The sequence below is a fragment of the Antedon mediterranea genome, chromosome 5 (assembly GCF_964355755.1).
Source record: "Antedon mediterranea chromosome 5, ecAntMedi1.1, whole genome shotgun sequence".
Lineage (NCBI taxonomy): Eukaryota > Metazoa > Echinodermata > Crinoidea > Comatulida > Antedonidae > Antedon > Antedon mediterranea.
Window position 1 is genome coordinate 29,758,249 of NC_092674.1, and position 18,775 is coordinate 29,777,023.

At 37.4% G+C, this 18,775-nt stretch overlaps 2 protein-coding genes across 2 annotated transcripts; one reads left to right on the forward strand and one right to left on the reverse strand.

Annotated features, from left to right (window-relative positions):
• Positions 1-140: 140 nt before the first annotated feature.
• On the forward strand, positions 141-5,409 carry LOC140050341 (glutathione S-transferase C-terminal domain-containing protein-like). Its single transcript, XM_072095488.1, has 8 exons — positions 141-584; positions 678-1,504; positions 1,664-1,815; positions 2,131-2,246; positions 2,625-2,798; positions 3,733-3,900; positions 4,109-4,178; positions 5,218-5,409. The coding sequence occupies exons 1-8, from the start codon at positions 156-158 to the stop codon at positions 5,376-5,378; spliced, it is 2,097 nt and encodes a 698-aa protein (XP_071951589.1). The 5' UTR covers positions 141-155; the 3' UTR covers positions 5,379-5,409.
• Positions 5,410-5,788: 379 nt separating this feature from the next.
• LOC140050339 (phenolphthiocerol/phthiocerol polyketide synthase subunit C-like) lies at positions 5,789-16,945 on the reverse strand. The gene is made up of 5 exons (XM_072095487.1): positions 16,765-16,945; positions 14,466-14,907; positions 12,516-14,002; positions 12,243-12,336; positions 5,789-12,148 (listed from the first exon to the last, which is right to left on the reverse strand). The coding sequence occupies exons 2-5, from the start codon at positions 14,866-14,868 to the stop codon at positions 6,429-6,431; spliced, it is 7,704 nt and encodes a 2,567-aa protein (XP_071951588.1). The 5' UTR covers positions 14,869-14,907; positions 16,765-16,945; the 3' UTR covers positions 5,789-6,428.
• Positions 16,946-18,775: the final 1,830 nt, after the last annotated feature.

An 18,775-nucleotide genomic window follows, 5' to 3' on the forward strand; every position in this document is an offset into this window, starting at 1 on the left:
AAGAAAAATATTTGTTTGTACATCTTTGTGATCTGATCATAGAATGTCAGTCAGTGACCTGGTAACCATGACATATGATGTAAAAAAATCATACAATTTGAATCCAATTGAAAGTATTCCAAGAATGTTGATACATTTTCAGTAATTAATGTCTAATGAGGCCTACTGTAATTAATTGTATTCTGTTTTCATTTTTAGGTAATGATATTTTGAAAAAAACATCTTTTGAATCAGAAAACCTTTATCTTGAAGGCTGCCATGAAAACTTAACAATTCGTTCCCGCATCGTAATCTTTGTTCTCAACTATTGTAAAACTGACAATGACATCTTTCGAGTGTTCCTCTGTGACCCCTCGGTCAACAAGACAACATCGACATCCCCCACACCACTATGCATACTTAATGAACTAAAATGTGAACGGTTGAAATCTGAAGATATACCAGATGTTGTTCTTCAGAGCAAGTTGCCGGCTATCCTCTCATCGGATAGGTTATTGTGCTCCGTTGGTCTGTGTATTGTGTTGCGGAAAATTGTACGTCAAAGTCACAACAAATCCCCAGAAAGAAATTTAATCGCCTTGTTGGTATGCTTTCTGCTGTTTGATTTGTAGATACATTTTTAATCAATTTTCTTCCATTTTCGATTATTTTATTAACATTTGAAATTTATTTTACAGGGTCATCAGCAAAGTTGCTTGAGAGGGTTTGCAGAGGGAAGTAGCTGGACAAAGTACTGCGAGATAGAATTACCAGCTGATGTTGACCAATGTTTTCATAACAAAAATATTCCTACATCCATCCTGAAATTTGAGAAATGTTTATCTCTGCCAGTCAGAATATCTAACCGAAAGAAACATCAAAGAATTTTGAAAAAGTCAATGTCAGATAGAAAACTTAAAGAGGAAGAACTTAAAGGTGCTACTGGGGTATCGTTGAGTGCAAGTACGAGTGTTGACTCTAAAGGCAACAGTAGTTGTTCAGAGATGGCAGGTGACATTTTGAAACATGGTGCAATAAATTGTTCTCCAAAACCTTCAAAGAAACCTAAAGTTATCTCGGAACCAGAAATAGATATTAATAGTGACAGTAGTATTTCAGACAATACATCAAAACCATATACTACAGGTATATCTAAGAAGCAGTGTACCACATCTAAACCGGTTTCTGAAGAATTTCTACCTCAACTGGAACACATCTTTGCAGAAGGTATCAACATGTCGCTAATTGATCTTGTGGTTTTTCCATGCGTTCATCTGATTCTTCATCAAGCAGTTCAAAGTAACCAAATGACCCTTTTTTGGAGGATACCTCTGGTTCTGACTTGGTATCGTAGGATGTGGGACGTGAAGGAAGTTAAGAACTCTGCTAAAGCGTGTAAAATGACTATGGTTACGCCAATGTCAAAGGTGATAAAAAGTCCCAGTAATCATGAAGAAATGGAAGTAGAATTAGATGCACCAAATACTGAAGGCACTGGGATGAAAGAGGCAAAACCTGTCTCAAAGTAAGTATCATTTAGCCGCGATAGTGAACGCTTACATTCAAATATGATGCGATGGCTGTGTTGAATTCACAGGTGAAACCATTAAAAAAAGCTTATATTTTGTATCTGGTTTGACAGGTTTTTCCAAAAACATTTTATTTTTAATTGTATTCAAAATAGGCGTGGTATGCGAATGGGAATTCAACGTAAAGCTGCGACTTTACTGGAAACACTAAATGATAAAGAACTCGTACTTAAGTTTGTAAAGCATCCATCCTCCAGCATCAAGATACTCTGGGACCAGCTCCAACCTCAGGTTCATCCTGCCTATGGTGTGTACTCTATTATTTCAGTATGAATAGTAAGAATTGATCATAAGATTTGTAGTGGAGCTGTAGCTTGGTGGTTAACATACTTGCCTTCCAATCTCAAGGTCTGGGGTTCAATCCTGACATGGTGCCAGAGTTGTATTGTAACTCATGACTCTTTCAACTTCACTCCCTAAGTCTCAAATGAGACTTAGTTTATAAGAATGATAAATTATAAAATATATTTATCCATCCTGTAATTGGCGAGTTACTCGATCTCTGTTGGCTGCGTATGTAAAAAAAATTTAAATATAAGATGCCAAATTGTATTTGTTGTAGGTGATGTGCCTGGCGAGCGTTCACAACGAAAATGCCAGCAGATAGAAAATATTGTTGCAGCTGTGAAAATGATTGCCAAGGCTGGAGACTATGTTGTTGACTTTTGTAGTGGTGGGGTAAGAACACTTTGTGTGCCTTATGCTCTGTCTACACTATCAAACTAGTGTGGTGAGTCCAAATATGGTAGTGATTTACCCAAATATGTTAGTGATATGACACCATTATGTCCATACATGGGCACATTATTTTTGTCATATAAAGTTTGATAGTGTAAACAGAACTTAATATTTATCCAATAGTGTGTGTCCTGAACAGTATGTGTGAGCTTTCACAGCTCAATGACTAATTTGTCACCCAGTTTTTTTGTTTTTCTTTTACTTTATTGCATCGTAAACTGTGATGAAGACAAATAATTAAAATTCAGAACATTTAACAGATATAATATAAAAGTAATTTGTCACTTGTTATGCTAATATGCAATTTGTTTCTTTTAGGGTCACCTTGGTATTGTCTTAGCTGCTGTGTTACCAGACTGTCACATCATATTGGTTGAAAGTAAAGAAGTGTCAATCATTAAGGGTCTAAACCGAGTTAAAGAATTAGAATTGAAAAATGTTACATTCTACTTGGGAAATATTGACTACTACCATGGAAAGTTTGATATTGGGGTAAGATTATATCTTGATTTAATATAAACAAGGTTTGTTGCTTCCATTTCGTCAGGGATATACCACTAAACATCCACTTATTCAAATTAAAATGTCTACTTTTAAAAGCTGATCAATTTCACATCGCCTATCAAACTTCATAGTTCAACACACACTGTATGGTGTATGCCCCAGTGTATGTAAACGTAGTTTTGCTAGGCAATGAATGGGGTAGTAGATTCCAAGTAGAATCCATATATCCAGTCTAGCATACACAATTCTAGCATACACAATTATATACTGTTGTAAAGTTACAGAATACTGCCCTCTATATGATTATGCAATATTGCAACTTCCGTCTTGCGTTAGGTTTACTGTTGGTGACAGGTTGCAAACGTTTGAAAGCTATTGCATGTGACAGAGCACCAGCTGATTTTCTGTTGCCCCAAAAAAGTATAATCATTATGCTCAACTGAATTTCCCATCGCCCCTCTCTTACATCCTGTTGTATAAGCTTATTTGAAGCCGTGAGAATTATGCATTTGTGGACATAAACAGATTGCCAACAGTTTGCATATTCTGTGTCATATTTTTTTCGCTTCTGAACGTTTTTCCAATCAAATTTATCACTATATCTTCGATAGTGATAGAAAGAATGGAAGATTGCAAAAGAATGTCCATGCATTGTTAAACACCATGCACTTGATCATGGTAAAAACAAGCAGGCTATATCATTACTAATGTCTGGCAGACTTCCACTCAATTCCATCCAAGAACTAATTAATTATTCGTCAGTCATTAGCTATTAGTTTTGTTGTTGACAGATGAGTTAATGAATTTATAACAGACATTTGAATGTAAAAATAAAGTTTCATAACAATGAATTTAAATCTGGAATTGGTGTGTTAGACTATCACAATCTAAAACAACATCTATTGATTAACATCTTTTACAGGTGTCATTGCACGCATGTGGTGTAGCAACAGATATGGTAATTACAAGATGTATCCAAAATGATGCTTCGTTCGTTTCAAGTCCTTGTTGCTATGGGGCTGTGAGGGATACGCACGTTATAACGTATCCAAGGAGTAAAAGATTACGAGAGAAACCCCTCTGTTTTGAGGTAAATTTTGATACATCGATTGGTTTTTTATTTGTAACTCAAATGCCAACTTTAAGTCAATGGCTACCAGATGTCTCTGTGAGACGGTTATTTGAACCAGTACCAGTACCAGTACCATAATTGAAATATGCTACTCCACTAAATTATATAATTTTCACCAGTATCATTTCTCAGGGCTCATGTTTTTTATTTAATTTTTTTTTTGTAGGATTATAGAATATTGGCTCACGCTGCTGAGCATACAACATGGGATTTTGACAGTGACGCTGCCAAACAAGGTAATTTTTTTAAATCCTAACAAAGCGTTTGCATTTTTCTTCTGATCGTCAATTTTAAATTGGATTAAATCTTATAAATACCTGTAAACAATAAATAAAACATTGACATAGTCATGAAAAATTAAAAATAATGCTATAAGTGATTGAACTAGTAATCTATTTTGATTTTGGTAATTTTATAAACACAGTGTAACTGTAATATGTCCTTTGTCGTAAATTTCAAACAGATTATTTCTGAATTCTAAGAGGACAGGTTACACATGTAATTAAAACTTCCTTCCAGTTGGATGTAATCGTTGCAAGATCTAGTAATGTTTATGTAAACTCTAGTCTGCCTTTCTTACTCATTCGCCATATAGTACTGATCACGTTTGTATAATTTATAACGGAAGCAAGCATTTCCCAAAGTGCTGACTCACCCGTCCAACAAATATCAAACATATCTATTTTTTTGTCGGCTCTACAGTGTATAGATTAAAGTTTTACAGCTTATAATTTTTAATGAAATTTATGTTCAAAATAATATTATGGAAACATGTGATTTGAATTGTTGCTTAAATGATTTTAAAGGAAAAACATGAATCGAAAGATAAACTAGAATGCTGTAATTGACAAGGCTGAATATAATTTCCTAACAACTCTATAAATACTTTAAATTCTGTTCTATTATTTATATTTCATCTGTTTTAGGTTTATGTGCCTTTCTCCTTCATTCAACATTATTTTAAAGTTAATATTTCTATTTTTATAAAGCTATTTCAACACTTTGTTGATGTGTGATGCCCAAATATGGTAGTGATATGCCCAAATTTATGGTAGTGATATGACATCATCATGTCCATATGGGCACATCATATTTTTTGTCACATAAAGTTTGATAGTGTAGACAGAGCTTAACATACTGACCTGCGAGTTAAGAACAAAATAATCTTTATGCTTCAAAATCCATGAAAGACTATCACTACATACTTTGTGGCGTTTAAGTTTTAGTGGTGTATTTTATGTCTTATACGATTTTAAATTTACTTTTTAATTTCAGCTAAATCATGCATGGCCTGTATTGATTCTGATAGGCTTTTTTATTCTATGGAACACGGATACCAGGTGTGGATGACAACAATGGAACCATTTACATGCACTCCTAAGAACAACTTACTGATTGGTGTCAATAAAAACAGAGCAGATAAGCTACATATATGAAGGCAAACTTTAACTTAATATTGTAGTAGTAAGGGAGTGGGGTGGGAGTAAGGGAGTAAGGGAGTGGGGTGGGAGTAAGGGAGTAAGGGATTGGGGTGGGAGTAAGGGAGTGGGGTGGGAGTAAGGGAGTGGGGTGGGATAAATGGTAGTGCTGATAGTGCAGGTGTATTGCTATTCTTTTTAAAACAGTAGCATTAATGCTATTAACTCTATCGTTCTGGTAGTATAACATTTCCTCTTCTATAAGGGCAATACACTATATAGGCCAATTGTACACAGTTTATTTGTTTACAAAGCCAACTGAAAACAGTGCCTAGACCCATCCGTAGAAGAAGTTTGGCCAGAAAACTCAAATTTTAGCATGCGACACATTTTAATATAATATTCAATAAACAGCAATTTAAACTTTGAATACTGTTGTCATTTATTTATACAAACATTGTTTATAATGTCACCTCTTACGTTCTCGTAATATAAATAGACATTAAATGGTGCCAATTTTAAGAATGACTATGATGAGAGTTATTTACATCTAACAAATCCTATGACATTACAATCATTTATTGATATTAGTCATGCTTGCTAGCTCAAATATGTCACAATGTTGCTTACAAATTATGTATTAAATTGTAAAACAGATTGATTGAAATTGAAATATTTTGATTAAAAAAGATATAAAAACAAACTACTACTCTTTTTACTTTATTCATGATTCAATTTACTTTTTATCAAATACATAAATGTCAATCTGAAATGCTTCCTGTTGTTTGTTTAATCTACTTATGGCAATCAATTTCTAGGATAGCATTCCACACAAAACCGTTCCACATTGCATACTTCATTCGAAACATCATCGTTTATAAAAACCCATTATTTTACACACACTGTAGCATCTCTAACATTAAACTCCCCTCAATACAAAAAAATATCTTATGAATTATAGATATATTTATTTAATATTAAAAACTCTCTTTTTCAGATTTTTTAAATGTAACATGCAGTTTATTATCGCTAACAATTTGACAGTTGCTCTTTCAGTATTGTAATATTTTATTTTCTGATAATGGTTGTTGCGCTGGCACGGGATAGCGTTCCAATCTTGATGTTGACTCCTGGTAATGCGTTGCCGACTTCTTTTACAATGTTCTTCCATGCTGTGTTGATGTACATATGTTTTCCTGGAAGAATAATCTTCTTGAATTTTTTGCCTTCTTGTTGCTGTAGGTGCCAATCGTCCAAAAGGTGTGGGTTGATGAACGGATCACTCTTTCCGCCAAAGGTCGTGATATTGCAAGGTAGACGATCTTTGTGACGGCATCTGTACTTCTTGCATGTCATGATGGCTGCCTCGATTGATGGTATCATTCGGCTCATTAGACGCGAGTTGTTCAAGGTGGCTTGATCTAAGAAACTGAACTTGACGTTTTCTTGTTCCAGATTCTTTGCAACGTTGCCTCGTGAAGAAATTACTCGTCGAAGCTTTCGATATACTGATGTTGGTGCGTCTAATTCTTCTGGATGTGGATACGGCAAAGTTGGTGCGTACCATGCACTGATAAATAATTGAATAGGACTTGAATTGAACTTTTTCATAATGTGATGGGCTGTTTCAAAAGCGATCAAAGCACCAAGGCTGTGACCAAAGAACACAAAACGATTTTTAATAAGCCGTGGAGCAAGAGCTTCGGATAGTTTTGTTACAATCTCTTGCATATCGTGTTGAGGTTTTTCTCGCTCTCTACCTTCCCATCCAGGAAACTGTAGCATGATTGTCTGAATGTTGTACTGAGCAAATAAATTCCTCCAGTGACTAAACATAGATGGGCCTCCTCCCACTGACGGGAAGCATACAACCTGTCCATGTGGTGCTGTTATGTTGTCATCAATTCGGTACCATATCTCACCAGGTGTTGGAGAAATCGCTTGGTCAGCTCCATCGTTTTGATCTTGTTCTGTAGAGCCTGACATGATCTTTTTGTAGATGGACTGTGTGAGATTCCTCATAGTAAGGTTGTCGTTAAGGAGTTCAATAGCCACAACTGACACTCCAAAGTTCTCGTGAATTATACCGCTTAGCTCAGACGACATATGTGAATCAAGACCTAAACCGACTGGGGAAGTATCTTCAGATATATCATTAGTGATGCCAAGTCTTTGGGCAATGTGATTAGATACTGTCTCAAATATCATGTTTGTCGCTTCAGTCGGGCTTAGAAGTCTAATTTTCATCTTTAGGTCATGTTCTGTAGCTAGAAATGTGTCTCTGTTTGAGAACAAGTTCTTAAATATTGATAGTGTTCCTGCTGCTTCTTTGAAATGTTGAGAAAGCATCACACGATTGTTTTCGGCATACATTTTACGGTTGACTGAACCGGTCAATCCTAGCTCAGGATAATCTGTAACCAGCATGCATCCTAATCCTCTAAGAACATCTGAAGGAGAAAGACTCATCAACCCATTTTTCTCCCATTGGTCTACGTAACCTTTTCTAGCAGCGAATCCTGATGTGTTGATAACACCAGGACAAATCACAGTAGCCGGTAGCCCCATCTTCCTCCTCATGCTACAAAGAGATGACAGAAAAGCGTTGGCAGCGCAATAGCTTCCTTGGCCGCCATTACCAATCATCTCAACAATGGATGAGAACATAACAAAGTACTTTATTGGAAGATTCATGCGCATGCTCAGTTGATGTAATGATAGAGCGCCAAAGCCCTTCGTTGCTACAACTTCTTTCCATCTGTCTGGGTGTATTTGCCTTATAGCCATGTCATGATAAACAGTAGCGCAATGGAAGATGCCTTCAAGTGGTAGTTCGCCATTATCTTTGATTGCACATAGAGCCTTTTCAAGATTTCCAAACCTCATTAAATCAGCTTTTAGATGAGTTATTCTGGCACCACTATCACGGAATATCTTGAATCGACTTATCGCTTCCTCTTCCGGTGTGAACCGGGAAACGACATATATGTGACTTGCTCCGCAGTTGACCAACCATTCGATGAGTTCAAGACCAATGCCCTTTGACCCTCCAGTTACTAGATATGAAGCGTCTGGGTTGGCTTGGAAACCAATATCTTCAAAATTTAGAGTTGCCGAAATAGTGTCTTCGTCAACACAAACGGTTGTATCATCAAGAGACGCGTGAGTGGCCTTTGCGAGTTTCGACATCTGAGCCGTTGGAATAGCAAGTGACTTGAGAGCCTGGAAGTCGTTATGAACGCTGAACATCTGCAGCAGACGAGTCATTGAATCTTGTAGTCGTACGCGCATCTGATCATACTTTCCAAGACCCATATCAATACCAATGTAGTAAATGTTTGGTGGTAGTACCCCGATTTTGCACTCGTTTTCGCCATTCTTTCCCGGAATCTGTACAATCGTACCGAATGGTTTGAGCTTGGCAATAAGTCTGTCAAGATGGTACCCATTGTCAATCATACCACCAGCAAACAGGAGGACATCAACCTCATTATCTTGAATCATACTTTCAAAGTTATCTGGTGACGTTATAACCACACGTGAATCGCCAAGTATACCAAGAAGTTTCTCCACAGGAAATATGTTTTCATCATTCTCCACATGGATGAAAACGTTTGCCCCTTGTTCTAACGCCAAGTGTGTCGTTGCAAGTCCGATCCTATCACTTAATGAGGACAAATAGACAATTACTGACCCGTTTTCATTAAGTTTTAATGTATCATGAAATGCAACAAACGCGGGTAAATAGTCCTTTACAATATTAATGGCCTCAGTTGGTGTTAGGTTGCCTGGAACTGGGACAAGCTCGTTAGCTGCTGTACATATTGTCGATGTAACTACGCCATCTGCTTTGAATCCTAGAACAGTGTTTCGCGTCCTAAGCATGACGTGTACTTCTTCTGTGCAGTGTACTATCTTCCCGGAATACAGATATCCTTGTAGGCTATTACCATCAGCTTCATCGTATTGATATTGCGCGGCAAATGCCCCGGCTTTTACAAGAACATCTTCAGGTCGTCTGACAAGTGGTGGATCGCTGTCCTGTTTCACCAGAAGACGTTTAGCTTTCACTGATTGTTCAATATTTACAATCCAGTTTGATGATTGTGTTGGAGCAGAGAAGCTTGACTGTGGTTCCATAACAACTCTTGGTGCGTAAACCTCAAACGTCATCTCTCTAGGGAAGTCTGCTGAAGGTCGTCGTGGTACTCGTCTTCTCATTACAACATGATTTTCATCAGTTGGGATTGCTTTCATATAGTTGTACAGCCAAATAGCTGATTCCTCTTGATCAATATGTGCAGGCAAGTCTATTGTGAACACTTGTAGTTCAGGATCCTCGTGCATAAGTGTCATTCCTAATGCTTGTACAGTGGATGACATCGGGTCGATGGGGTCAATATCAAGAACTGCGTGCGCACTTCTAGTCACAAGCCATATTCTAGGCTTAACCTTTGCGTCATGTTTGCTTACAGCTTTGTAAAGGCTTATCGGGGCAATTGCGCTGATATTCTGTGCTTCATCGAAGTTTTCTTCTGTAATAGCATCTATTGACCCAAGTTCACGAACATCTAGTGTTGAAAGAACGATTAAATCGGTGACCATACCAAGAGAACGCAGTACCCGACGGAAGCGCTCATCTGAATCTGCTAAAATACGCGGGTCAAGCATACTGACAACATTTTCAACTTCTAGACGTTTCTTTAAATCAAAACAAACGCCGTTCTTGTCTTTAAATATCACTATTGCGCCTGCTTCTTCAGGGTTGTTCGGAATGTAGCTGATTGTTCGTCTGTTTTTAGATGTGGAGGCCGTTGGTATTTCGACTTCAGCCTTCTTTACGTAGACTGGAACCCATTCACGTCTCCAAAGTTGTATACTTTCATCTGGCTCTGGTGAATTCACATTTTCAAATATAAGTCTGTCGAACTGGGCGAATATTTTATGGTTGGCGGCATCAGCAACAACAATATATCCAACGGTTGTGTCTCCCTCCAACATCATCTGCACGTTAAAAACTATTCTTGTTGGTGATTTACCTTTCATTAATATTCGTTCCACAGCTCTTGGAACTTTGAACCATTTTGTGAAACCACCGGTCTCGTTCCGTGCTCTCTGTTGCTCTTGTAACATAATGCAAAGACCAAATCCTTGGAATACGCTATCGAGGAAAGCGGGATGGAAGACAAAATTGTCGAATTCTCGTACAAGTGTCTCTTGAGCAGTGGCGTAAACCAGTGCTTCGTTACAGTCGTGACTGAAATAAGCCTTTGTGGTGCTTTTAAAGTTGTCACCAAGTTCAAAACCACCTTTCCATAATGTTGCATAAAACTCGTCTTTTTCCATTTCTCTTGGGCAACGTCTTCTGATATCATCTGTTGCAAGTTTTGATTCTAACTCCTCAGTTTGTTCCAAGATGTTCACGTTCGTATTTCGTCGTTTGCCGATTGTATCAACAAGTGCACTACCGTGCAATGTCCATCCCTTTTCTGTAGGATTATAACTTCGAAGTGAAAACTTTGCCTCTTTAGATCTTAGTTCAACGGTAGTCTCCAAGGTACCTTTGACATCAGGTGTGAAGATGAATCTTTCAAAATTAACCCACCTCAGAGTGAGTATATCTGCGTCTGGTAAAACTGCACGAGCAGCTGCTAGAGCAGTTTCTGTGTGGGCTGCTGCAGGTATCACAGCACTTCCTTGTAAGATATGATCTCTTAACCAAGGTACAGAACCAATTGTGAATTCAGAACGCCATACTTTCAAAGTACTCTCGTCATGGAAGTGAGATGTTTCCAAAGGTTTGCCCAGAAGAGGGTGATCTTTCAATGGGAACAAAAACATTTCCTTCGCTGTCTCTGTAGTAGCACTACAATGAACTCTTTGCCATGGGTACGTCGGAAGTGACATCACCTTGTACTCTTGTTCATTGAATAACAACTCTGTTTCCAATGAGTAACCCTCTACGTGTAGTTTTGCTAGCGAGCGTAGGACATTAACCCGATCGTCTGCTAAATCGCGCGTATCAGTTGGTCGTCTGAGAGAACCAGTAATAAAAATAGATTTTGATCTGTTTAAATTTGAGTTTATTACGTCTCTGACAGCAGGTGACAGCGATGGATGAGGACCAACCTCCAAAAAGCAATTGTATCCTTCTTGGAGAAGTTTTTCAACACCAGACATAAATTTCACTTGTCCTCTTATGTTCTTCCACCAGTAAGCCCCGGTGTTTGTGTCGTCCCTTGTAAGGTACTGATTTGTAACTGTTGACATCATCGGTATGACAGGGCTAGATTCAAGTGATTGTCTGTTTGTACTGTTTGGAGATAGAAACTTAACTTTCTTTAAAAAGTCTTTTCGTATGTGATCTTGTTGGTAGCTGTGAAATGCGTTTGCAACGTGCAAGCGCGTACAGCGTAATCCCTCCTCACGCAGGCCATCTGCAAACGTTGTCAGTGCTTCTGTTTCACCAGACAAAACAATCTGAGTTGGACTATTTACTGCGGCAACATCAACAACACTTACACACTCACTGCCATCAAGTCGGGTCTGGATGTCCTCTACTGAATGTAGAACTGCGACCATAGTACCACGTCCTGTAGTCTTGCGTAACTGACGACCTCTGTGGTAGATTATCTTGATGGCATCGTCTAGGGTAATCAAACCTGCTACGTGAGCTGCAGCAACTTCACCGACACTATGACCGATGACGGCATCCGGCGTAACTCCGCGCTGGCGGTATAGTTCTGCTAAACCAATCTGGACGGCAAATATTGATGGTTGGGCAATTTCTGTGGAATAGAACATGTTTTTTATTAGATTAAGCTTCACGTATTGAACTGAATGTAAGAAGCAGTAATAGATGGTCAGGTTCAATCTACTTACCAGTAATATTGACTGTTTCCTTGTCTGTTTCTTTGGTTAGTGTGTGGACGAGTGACCACTTTGCGCCACATTTGGTCAATGCTTTGTCGATACGCTGTAAAACATAGAAATAGTTCCATGAATAATACTTTTAAAATGCATTAGAATTGAGTTGAAAGTTTCCCTCTACAATGACAACATAAGCGATCACCTCTCGTTATAGATCTGTCAATTAGTACACAGAGGATAATTTCAGGAATAATGAAAAACACTGAATGTTTTAATTGGACATACCTTGATGACATTTCGGAAAGTTGGTTCATCTTCCATCAGATTTCTTGCCATTCCCCACCACTGTGTGCCCATACCAGAGAACACAAACACCAGACGGTGCCCTGATGTCCCATCTGCCATCTTTCCTTCCACAACATTAGTAGCAGCTCTAGGATCATGGTCAAGTTTCAGTCTGATTTGGTCAACAGCTTCTCTGGCAGATCTAGCAATGATACCCATCCTGTATTGATGATGGTACGACCGGACAGATGCTGTGTAAAGAGAATTTGTGAACGCCCGGTGGTCGTTACCTATTGTATTGTTCAAGTATGTTACCCAGTCATCCAGTCGTTTCAATAGCGCATCTTTATTGGCAGCAGAAAGAAATAGTATTCTTGGTTCTGGGGTATCGAGGGTATTGTGCACTTCAATGCGGTGTGATGGATCTGGTATTCTAGGCCCATAATATGGAAATGCTTCCATTACAATGTGAGCGTTTGCACCTCCAAAGCCAAAGGAACTGCAACCTGCAAGTCGTTTCTTTACCTTAGGCCAGCGTGTCAGTTCTGTCGGTACGCGTAAATTCAGTCCCTCAAAATCAACTGCTTCGTTTCCTTCCCGAAAATGGACAGCTTTTGGAATTTGTTCAAAGTATAAGCTAAGAGCAGTTTTGATTACCCCTGATACGCCAGAAGCTCCTTCCGAATGTCCTATGTTGGATTTGACTGACGCCATGTAAAGAGGCGGTTGATCAGGCCGTCTATTTAACCCCATAGCTTGACCGATTGCATTCGCTTCGGTTTTATCACCAATCTGGGTGCCGGTGCCGTGCGCTTCAACATATTGAACTTCTTCTGGGTGTACCTTAGCGTTCAAGTACGCCGACTCAATAAGTGCAACCTGGGCCTCAAAGCTTGGGTTGGCAATACCGGGAGTACGTCCATCGTTGCACAAGGATCCACCACGTATCACACTGTATATCCTATCGCCATCATTTAACGCTCTTTGTAATGATTTCAAGATTACAACCCCAGCGCCCTCTGCTCTAGCGTATCCGTCGGCTGACTTGTCAAAGCTTTTACATTTTCCATCTGGTGACAACATACCGGCTTGACAGAAGCCGATACTTGTTACAGGCATGAGTGAAATATTGGCGCCACCTGCCACCGCCATGTCACAGTCACCTGATCGTATAGCTTCGCAGGCAAGATGAACAGAGTACATAGAAGAAGAGCATGCGGTATCAATCACATAACTGGGGCCGTGGAAATCAAATTCATACGAAATTCTATTTGCAGCCATCGCGGAATTAATGCCAGAGTTTGTATACTGATTAATGTTTTCATTGGGTATGCTTGTCAGTATTCCGTACTCGCTGGCTGTCAGTCCAATATAAACGCCTGTATTTGAACCTCGCGCAGACGATGCTGGTATTCCCGCGTTTTCTAAAGATTCCCAAACAACTTCCAGTAGAAGACGAACTTGTGGATCAAGATGATTTGCCTCCTCTAAATTAAAAAAATAGAAATTTATTCAGTTTTAGTTGGTTTTGAAATTTAAAAATAAAAAAAAAACTTGAAAGTTCGTAACAGTATAGGCAAAGTAAAATTATTGAGTGATTTTGCTATATTAAGAGAAATCATGTACTTAGGTTTGGGTGCTGACGTGAACCTTAAGCTCTGTCTACATTATCAAACTTTTTGTGACAAAAAAATCTGATGTGTCCATATATGAACATGATGATGTCATATCACTACCATATTTAGGCATTTCACCACTATATCGACTCTAGTTTGACAGTGTTGAGACAGGGCTTTGCTTCCCCATTAATTTTACTTGTTTTTCACAGCGCTTCGAGACTGTTTTTTGCGCTTTATGAATTTAAAACCATTAAATGAATATTGCGAAGTAGAAGTCTCTTTCAAATGATTGTGATTAAACTATGCTACCTTAAATGTTTGTACAATTTACCTGGTGACATCTTGAAGAACTGTCTGTCAAACTTGAGAGGATCCTGTGTCAAATATCCGCCATTTTTGTTGTACATTTTTCCGGGAATTTTTTTGCCTGGATACAAGAAATAAGATGTGTCGAACCTGTCGTCTGGTGGAGGAATCGAACAATCTAGTCCTTTGGCCAACATATCCCAAAACTTGGCAACAGTGTCCACACCATTGGCATATCGACACCCAATTCCAACAATGGCTATTTTTCTATCAAGGCTTAGTGTCGGGTCATGGCTTGGACTCTGACCTCGTTTTGGTCTTGCTCCTTCTTCAAACTTCATATTGTAGGATGATTTTGACCGTACTGGAAAGCTGAGCGCGCGACGCCGTCTCAGCGTACTCGAGCTGTAATGTTCAATATGCTCCATGTTGTTTCCACAATTAAAACTTGCGGTGAATTAGCAGTTCTGAGGGAAAATAAACAACAGTGTAATATATAAACAAACATTTTGCAAGAATTGTAATTTGAAAATGGCATTTCATGATCTGTTATATTACATCTGTGTCATCACCGATGATACATCGCCTTGACATTTCAGTGTCAAAGTTCATCAAACAGCTATGTTAATATTTAATTTACATCATCAGTTGTAGTCAATCTTACCGGTATTTAAATAATTGAAAGAAATGTATACAAATAATAAAACATGCATATTACCGTATAGGCCTACTATAATAAGCATACACATACAGACGAATAAAATATATGTACGCGCTGTTAACCTCTGGCAGGGAACGTAAGTCGAAAGGATTACCGTAAACAATTAGCATCACGGTGTCGATGCGATGGTCGAATCCCTGTGTCTATTTTGAGGTCTGGACTCTGACAAGCAGACACACAGACAGACAGACACATACTATGATAGACGGAAGTCCGATAAGCCTTGGACTTACGCCAAGGTATATTGACAGAATAAGTTCGAGAAACAAGCATAACTTAGCTACTTACTTAAAACTACTGTAGTTTTTTTTAAAGATTAATGCATATGTTCCACTAGATACGCACACAAAAATAATCAATGCCGGCTAATTTTGTTCACACTAACATGCCTTTCACGTTAAGCTCACAATATTGTGGAGTTCGATGACAAAAAACTAATCATTTTCGTTGTACCGAAGAATACTATAATGAATATGTGATTACTATACTTATTGATACGGCAAGACTGAAATAATACCGAAGGTATCACAACGCAGAATGATTTGTAAGCACGCGTGGTAATGATTATTGCTTAGTAGCCTTTGTTGACGCATGTTATGCAATGACGTTAAAGATTACAATTAGTGATTAAGTTGCACTGTAATACTGTTTCAAAGTCAAAGTAAAATTCGTACAATAGATCATAGAAGTCGATGTATTGTTCTAATTTCCAATCACGGAGAGACAATAAACAGTTATGCAAGAAATATGTGACAATTAATACAGGTGATTGAATTATCTGCACTAACAAAAGATTCCATTAGTCATTGTGTAAGATATGATATTGATCTAAGTACAAACAGACGCGTGAGATGATGGTGGATATAGGCTAAGAATGTCATGCCAAGATTATGAATTCAAAGGATGTTCTACATTTAAATATTGCCACGTAGGCTGAACTCAGCTCACTGTGAAAAGTTACTAATTTAGTACTTTATCTTAAATTGAATTTCATCATAGTTAAATATAGAGAGAGAGTATGTCAATTATACAATCTTTTGGAAACACTGCACAAGAATCCTTGAAAATACAAACTTTTTACATGACAAATTTGATCAATTTTCCTACTTTTATAAGGGAGTAATAAAAATATAGGGTAGGTGTGAGCCTAGAAAATACGGTAACATTCTTAGGCGCGGTCCAAATATTAACTTAACTATTTACAAACTTTCAACAAGAAAACTGCAATACCAGACTATAGGCATTGTTACGTCAACCAAACGATAAATCTCTCTATTTTAAATAGGTATTAAATAGGAATACCAATCTGCGGATACTCTTTACCATTAGGTTAAGTTAAAGTCTCTGACTGAAGATATTTGTAACAATCTCTATTTTGAATCGATCTTCACTAAGGCCTTGTAAAGTACTTAGGCCTACAGGTTCTTATACAATACCGACTTAAATTATATTTATAACGTAAAGTTGCTATAAAATCTTTGGAAAATAGTTACCTAACTAAGTAAGTATATCATAATAAATGTTCATCGCAGTTTCATTAACAGTAATGCATCTAACCATAATATCATTAAGATTGAACGTGAATATAAACTTTGAAACTTACCTTGAATTTTCGTTAAAACCCAGAATTCGTCGATAGCTGTTCCATAACTTGCTTTCTGAATCTCAACATAAACAAAGCAAATTGCAGGTGATAAAACAAGATTAATATCTGTATAAATATCAATTTATTAGAGATTCATTTGAAGAAGTCTTAACCCGCTTGCAGGTTGTCTTCGAGTGAACGCTATTTACATCGCTCTCAGGCTCTACAACAGCATCTAATTAATTTGGTCAACAATTTCCATTTCCCGCTGACCCTGTTATGTAAAAGAACTGAAGACTTGTCTGCATTTCCTGCCGATGACTAAACTTTGTGATTTCCAGTCGTTTCTCGCTTTCCTTTAATTTTCTGTCCATGTTTATTTAAAGAGGAAATTGAAAAGGTCCGCCTTGGCTGAATCGTTACGTTGTCTGTAACTTGAAAGTTAATGAAATAATCACAAATTAAAGACGCTGTTTACGCAACTTAAATAATAAATAGGATTCGTTATTGACGCTTAGTGTTATTTGGAATCAGTTTTATACTATGTTATTGAACGTATGTATCTATTGGTTTTTATAAGTGTTAAACGTACTGTTCAATGTAAATGAACTAAAAATGTGTAGATAATGTTAACAGAACAAACCATTTCTTTATAACATTAGGTATAAATGAAAGAATTAAAAACAATTTGTCATCAAGATTGAAGAAAGGTGAATAATGAAATTAGACGAAAATCATGATAACAATTGTAAAATAAAAAGGTCGAAAATGAAATTTGAAAATATTACTTCATTGATAAAGGCCGTACAATACAATTAATTAGTTAGTTTAAAACATGGAATTTTCCTTAAACAGTGGACATAATTATCTAACAGACGAAGTATCTAAAAGTAATAATTCTTTGTTTTCAGAACAATTGCAAAGGACGCATTTTAATTGCTAACTAATGGTTTCTCTGACGTATATTATCAATGTAATGTATTCATATGGGTTCGTGATTACGTACAATGTTTTTTAGATTGTAAACATATTTTAAACATTATTTATATCTTGATTTTATTTCGACGTTTTAAGAAGCTCTAGAGCACATACTTTGGTTAACAAGCTTGTAGTAGCGGATGTTGTGCAACACAATCAATGTAAATTCAAGGTAAAGTATTTGTAATACAATAATTAATAATATCTCTACAAGCAATAGGCCTACACAAAGTCCGCCTAATTTAATGAATTTCTAAATACAATGATATCAAGTCTAAATTGAAATTTTCGACAACATCAAGATATCACATAGTGGTTTGCCTCTACTCTTGAATATTGTTTGCGGGAACAAGTTGGCTAAACAAGTATGATGATTAAGTAACTATATAATACGAAGTATCTTTAAAAAAAGAGAGCAGATGCTTGCCTTTCTCTGACGCAATTGTAGGCGTACTGAATGATCAGTAGGCTAATCAGGGCATAGCTACAAGTTGTTGAAAACATTTTGCGATTAAAAAAAAAAATAACGTCTGATGTAAAGCTCGGAATACACTATAAACCTTTAAGTCAAGGTTTAGTCCAGGACTAAAGTTAGTCCTCTTTCATGAATACCATTTCGAGATAGTCCAGGACTAAATCCAGAGATAGTCCAGGACTAAAGTTAGTCCCCTTTCATGAATACGGGCCTATGTGACTAAAAAATGTGATGTGCCCATATCATACATGGACACGATGATGTTTGATAGTGTAGACAGAGCTTTACGTCTAAAAAAACGAAAAATCGAGTATAAAAATTAAGTTTGAAATTGTAAATAGGTCACGTGATAATATAACATTAATATTCTATTCAAGTTATCAAGTGTATTTGTGACGCAATCTTCATACCCACGTGGTTGTACATATTAAGTTGATGAGTAAAGTTAATTACTTAATTAATTACGGTAGTTTCTGCTTTGACAGGATACGTAGATAAATGTTGTTTTAAGTTTGGTTCCCACTAGAACGTAACGCAAGGACGTAAACGCAACGTAAGCGTGTTGACCAATGACAA

What these genes read in the sequence shown, in the direction of transcription:
- LOC140050341 (XM_072095488.1), top strand. Translation starts at nt 156, where the DNA reads ATGAGGCCTACTGTAATTAATTGTATTCTGTTTTCATTTTTAGGTAAT. An exon ending in GAAATTTAATCGCCTTGTTG is followed by an intron (nt 585 to 677) that starts GTATGCTTTCTG and finishes TTTATTTTACAG; the next exon opens with GGTCATCAGCAAAGTTGCTT. An exon ending in GAGGCAAAACCTGTCTCAAA is followed by an intron (nt 1,505 to 1,663) that starts GTAAGTATCATT and finishes TATTCAAAATAG; the next exon opens with GCGTGGTATGCGAATGGGAA.
- LOC140050339 (XM_072095487.1), bottom strand. Translation starts at nt 14,868, where the DNA reads ATGGAGCATATTGAACATTACAGCTCGAGTACGCTGAGACGGCGTCGC. An exon ending in CTTTCCGAAATGTCATCAAG is followed by an intron (nt 12,337 to 12,515) that starts GTATGTCCAATT and finishes TATGTTTTACAG; the next exon opens with CGTATCGACAAAGCATTGAC. An exon ending in GGAAACAGTCAATATTACTG is followed by an intron (nt 12,149 to 12,242) that starts GTAAGTAGATTG and finishes TCTATTCCACAG; the next exon opens with AAATTGCCCAACCATCAATA.